General features: G+C 59.2%; 1 protein-coding gene across 1 annotated transcript in view; it reads left to right on the forward strand.

Annotated features, from left to right (window-relative positions):
• Positions 1-5,246, forward strand: part of OAF (out at first homolog) — a gene marked incomplete at its 5' end in the record, with an annotated part of 20,287 nt that continues 15,041 nt past the window's right edge. Inside the window, one exon of the mRNA XM_025200011.1 lies at positions 1-75. Coding sequence (XP_025055796.1) covers positions 1-75 — 75 coding nt within the window. The remainder of the gene's footprint in view (positions 76-5,246) is intronic.

The following is a 5,246-nucleotide window of genomic DNA, read 5'->3' on the forward strand; positions in this document are numbered from 1 at the left end:
GGCGCCGACTGCATCGGCCTGGAGCTGCGCAAGGGCGACGGCACCCTGCTGTCCCTCACCGCCGACTTCCGACGGGTAGGGCCGGGGGGCGCGGACCCAGGGGACGAGCCTGCCCAGCGGGGCTCTGGGGTCACTCCTGGGGGGCTTGATAGTCGCACCCCGCCCCGCCGAGATGGAGCAGATCAAAGAGCGTCAGCCTGGGACCCCGGGACACCAAGCGCCTGTTTAGAGAGGGACGTCCTGTCCTGCCCTGCCCTGTGCGGCCGGGGGGGAGCGGGGCTGGCGGGGACGAGCGTTTGCGGAAGAATCGTACAAGCAAACCCGCGGTCACTCGGGGCAGGGAAAGTCCCAGGCGCCTGGTGGGAAGCAGATGGGTCTGGTTTTGTTGAGCGGGGTCCCCTATCTGGCTGCAAGCCCGTATTCGCTCCTGAGCCCCGAGTCTCTGTCCATCAGCGCTGCCTCCGACCTCAGGCTTCTCACTTCCGAGCCCTCCAAAGAGCTCTTTAAAGGCAGGTGTTTCAGATGTCATTATCCCCATTATATAGATGGAGTTACGGCCGCACTAGATAAACCCGAGGTGGCCTGGGTCTATTAGCAGTGTAGCCATGGCAGCAAATCTTGTCTCAGAATTGGAGTAGATACCTGGGCCTTTAGCCCCCGCTGAGCTCGGTCCCACCTCAGCTCAGCTGCTCTCACTACCGGAGTTGCAAACGCAGCAGTGTCTGTGGTGTACCATGCCCCTGGGGTGCAGGGACAGCAGTGACTGTTGTGTACCATGCCCCCGGGGTGCAGGGACGGCAGTGACTGTTGTGTACCATGCCCCCGGGGCGCTGGGACAGCAGTGACTGTTGTGTACCATGCCCCCCGGGGCACTGGGACGGCAGTGACTGTGGTGTACCATGCCCCCGGGGCGCAGGGACGGCAGTGACTGTTGTGTACCATGCCCCCGGGGTGCAGGGACGGCAGTGACTGTGGTGTACCATGCCCCCGGGGCGCAGGGACGGCAGTGACTGTTGTGTACCATGCCCCCGGGGTGCAGGGACGGCAGTGACTGTGGTGTACCATGCCCCCGGGGCGCAGGGACGGCAGTGACTGTTGTGTACCATGCCCCCGGGGTGCAGGGACGGCAGTGACTGTGGTGTACCATGCCCCCGGGGCGCAGGGACGGCAGTGACTGTTGTGTACCATGCCCCCGGGGTGCAGGGACGGCAGTGACTGTTGTGTACCATGCCCCCGGGGTGCAGGGACGGCAGTGACTGTTGTGTACCATGCCCCCGGGGTGCAGGGACGGCAGTGACTGTTGTGTACCATGCCCCCGGGGTGCAGGGACGGCAGTGACTGTTGTGTACCATGCCCCCGGGGTGCAGGGACGGCAGTGACTGTTGTGTACCATGCCCCCGGGGTGCAGGGACGGCAGTGACTGTTGTGTACCATGCCCCCGGGGTGCAGGGACGGCAGTGACTGTTGTGTACCATGCCCCCGGGGTGCAGGGACGGCAGTGACTGTTGTGTACCATGCCCCCGGGGTGCAGGGACGGCAGTGACTGTTGTGTACCATGCCCCCGGGGTGCAGGGACGGCAGTGACTGTTGTGTACCATGCCCCCGGGGTGCAGGGACGGCAGTGACTGTTGTGTACCATGCCCCCGGGGTGCAGGGACGGCAGTGACTGTTGTGTACCATGCCCCCGGGGTGCAGGGACGGCAGTGACTGTTGTGTACCATGCCCCCGGGGTGCAGGGACGGCAGTGACTGTTGTGTACCATGCCCCCGGGGTGCAGGGACGGCAGTGACTGTTGTGTACCATGCCCCCGGGGTGCAGGGACGGCAGTGACTGTGGTGTACCATGCCCCCGGGGCGCAGGGACGGCAGTGACTGTTGTGTACCATGCCCCCGGGGTGCAGGGACGGCAGTGACTGTTGTGTACCATGCCCCCGGGGTGCAGGGACGGCAGTGACTGTTGTGTACCATGCCCCCGGGGTGCAGGGACGGCAGTGACTGTTGTGTACCATGCCCCCGGGGTGCAGGGACGGCAGTGACTGTTGTGTACCATGCCCCCGGGGTGCAGGGACGGCAGTGACTGTTGTGTACCATGCCCCCGGGGTGCAGGGACGGCAGTGACTGTTGTGTACCATGCCCCCGGGGTGCAGGGACGGCAGTGACTGTTGTGTACCATGCCCCCGGGGTGCAGGGACGGCAGTGACTGTTGTGTACCATGCCCCCGGGGTGCAGGGACGGCAGTGACTGTGGTGTACCATGCCCCCGGGGCGCAGGGACGGCAGTGACTGTTGTGTACCATGCCCCCGAGGTGCTGGGACGGCAGTGACTGTTGTGTACCATGCCTCTGGGGCGCAGGGACGGCAGTGACTGTTGTGTACCATGCCCCCGGGGTGCAGGGACGGCAGTGACTGTTGTGTACCATGCCCCCGGGGCGCAGGGACAGGGAAGGCACTTGGTCTAGTCAGGGATGTGTCGGTACCCAACTCCTGGGCCAATGCCCTTGTCCTCTCAAAGTAGAGTGTACCCCTGGGCACGTGTAAATCTGTGGCTGGGAAGTAACAGGTCCTGAAATCTCTGCCTTCGGGGCTCGGTAGTCTCTGTCTTTTAGGGGTAATGCATGGTGCAGCTCCACCTGGATGGGACACAGCCTTCCTTCTGTTGACAAGGCACAGCCTGGCTAAGACGGGCTCCTTCCCCTTCCTCTGTGTGGCAGTGCAGATGTCCCATGGCTGCATCCATCCCCCTGTGGGATTCGCTGCTGCCTCTCATCCCTGTGTGGCATGGATGTTGAAGGGATGGGCATTGAGTTGGGAGCAGGGTCTAGGGGATCACCTCTGGGATTGAGGGAAGATGTCCAGTCTCCTTCCCTTCTCATCCCAACCCCTTTGGGTGTAAAGTGGTTTATCTGCCAGGAAGATGGGCCTCTGGAATGACTCCTGGGGACTGGCCCCTCTGGAGGAGGAGGGGGCAGCTGTGGCCAGTGGAGTTTGCTGGCATCTGCCAGGCCTGTGTGGATGCGGGGAGTTTCCATTGCAGTCGAGCCTCAGGAGAGCCCGATTCTCTCTGCTCTGTGTGTGGCACAGCTGTTGTTACGGCTTTCCATCCCAGCCCTCCTTCCAGGGCTGTTTACTCAGGTGGACTTGACTGCTTCCAAGCGCAAGAAAGTAAAAGCCCAAGAAGCCTCTTCGGGTAGAGACGGTATCTTTTATTAGACCAACTGAATAGTTGCACAAAAGTTGTTCTTTGCAAACTTTCAGACACGCACGTCCTTCTTCAGGGGAAAAAAGGAAATTGCAAATGGTCAGAGAAATTAAAGAGGGTCAGAGATCTCTTGGGTATGAAAAGAGTCAAGGAGCAGATGGAGATCATGCCCAGAACTACTGCAAGCCAATCCGCCTGGGTAGTCCTGACCTCTCTGCCCAGTGTGCCCGTCATGGCCAAGGTTTTCTTAACCCACTCCCAGGTGGTTACAGGCCCCTTCTGTCACATCTTCCTAGTCTCTCCAATTGCCCCAGCTCAGCCACTGGCCTCTTGGTCTAGTTCTTCAAAGGATACCGCTATACTTTCTCGCTCTCAAGCTGTTCCAAGTTAAGCCACCTACTGCCAGGAGCTATAAGGCCAAAATCCCCTCTTGTCCCTAAAGATGGTCTTCTCAGATCAGGGCTGGAGCAAGTGGGCAGGGGGACAAGGGAGGGAGGGAAGTTCACAGATTTTCTTCCCTTGCTGCGGAGAGAAAACTTCACTCGGCAGAGCAGGCAGCCCAGCACCTCTCCTTCAGCGCCAGCCAACGTTAGAGTAACTTTGGTGTCAACGATGTACCAAAATGCTCCCTGCTCGGAGGAAATTGGAGCGCAAAAGACAGATGCAGAGAGAATGGGAAGCCCAGAGGAGGGAATAAAAATCTGTCTTGGCTCCAAATTATGTCGGCACAAGCGTTTGCCAAGGAAAACCCGAGCGCTTCTCAGCGCCTCTACCCAGGCTCCGCGGGGGCTGTGGATGCTGGGTTGTGAACTAGGGACGTGCAGATGCTGCCGTCCTCCCGTCGACCCCCGAGGATTTGCACTCGAGGCTTGTTCTGCAAAGCTGAGGCCTGTGTGCGTTTGCGGGGAGGAGAGCAGTTACTCTGGAGGTCTCCTTTAGTTTTCACTTTGGTTTTAATGCATTAAATCCAAGAGGCTCAAAAAGTCCTCTCCGTGTGGGAATGCCCTGATGTAGACATCGCTGTTAGGCACCTTTGACTGCACAGCGCCTGTTTCTTGCTACAGCAGCTCGGGGTTTGCAGGGGGGGGAGTTGTTTGGTTTAATGGCTTTGCTGGAACTTAGTTAAAGGAAAACCAGAGAAACATCGAGGCCCGTGAGGTAGAATTTAAAGTGCAGCAAGGGAACGAGGCGTGCGAGCTGCATCCTGGCTAGGGACCCTGTTCAGACCCGGCCTCCTGGCGTCACCCAAGCATTACTGTGTTGAACTCCGTTCTGCTCCGGCGCTCTGCTCCATGCCATTGCCCAGTGTCCCTCCTTCAGGGCAGAGGTCTCTGGGCTCTTCGCCTCTGGAAACGCAGCTGGAGGTGTTTATCTGGGTTTTTCAGGCTACTCCTGTGGTTACGCTGTGGCCAGGACGCAAGCTTTCTGCACAAATGGTTTTTCCAGCTCCTTGGCATGCACTGGGGAGGCTTAGTTCTGAGGCAGAGGCTTTTTTCCCCTCTGAAGGGAGATGGCTGCTAAGCGGTACAATAGAGAGGAAAGATGATCCAGGCCTGAGGTGGTGAGCCGGGGGCTTTGGGGAACACTGTTCAATTCCCAACCTCGGTCTGTCCTTCTTGCAGTGTCTTGGCACCTCGTGGCCCTCTGTAGCTCTAGGGTCGGGATAGGTACACTTCTTTCCCTCCCGTTGTAGCTGGAGGGACCTGGCTGAGTCGCTAACCTTTGTGAACTAGAGCCTGGTTGCCTCAGTTTCCCCATCTGTAAACAGGGATAATAAAAGTGACCTCCATGCCCTAATGTGCATTAAATTCTCCTGAGGAAAGCAGTAGGTAAGAGGTAGTAGCGTCATTACTAGGCTGTGAGACACTGGTCTTGGTGGTGGGGTCAGTGCATCCTCCACAGGCTGCTTCTCCCTTCGGGACCCTCAAACCAAGGCACGACTCCGCATGGGAAAGACCCGTCCTGGGGGCCGAGGCAGACCATCTAATCTGGGATCAGCTGCGTTAGTGATGTCGACATGAAACCCATTTGTTAAACAGTCTCTTTCCC

The sequence above is a fragment of the Alligator sinensis genome, unplaced genomic scaffold (genome assembly GCF_000455745.1).
Source record: "Alligator sinensis unplaced genomic scaffold, ASM45574v1 scaffold278_1, whole genome shotgun sequence".
Lineage (NCBI taxonomy): Eukaryota > Metazoa > Chordata > Crocodylia > Alligatoridae > Alligator > Alligator sinensis.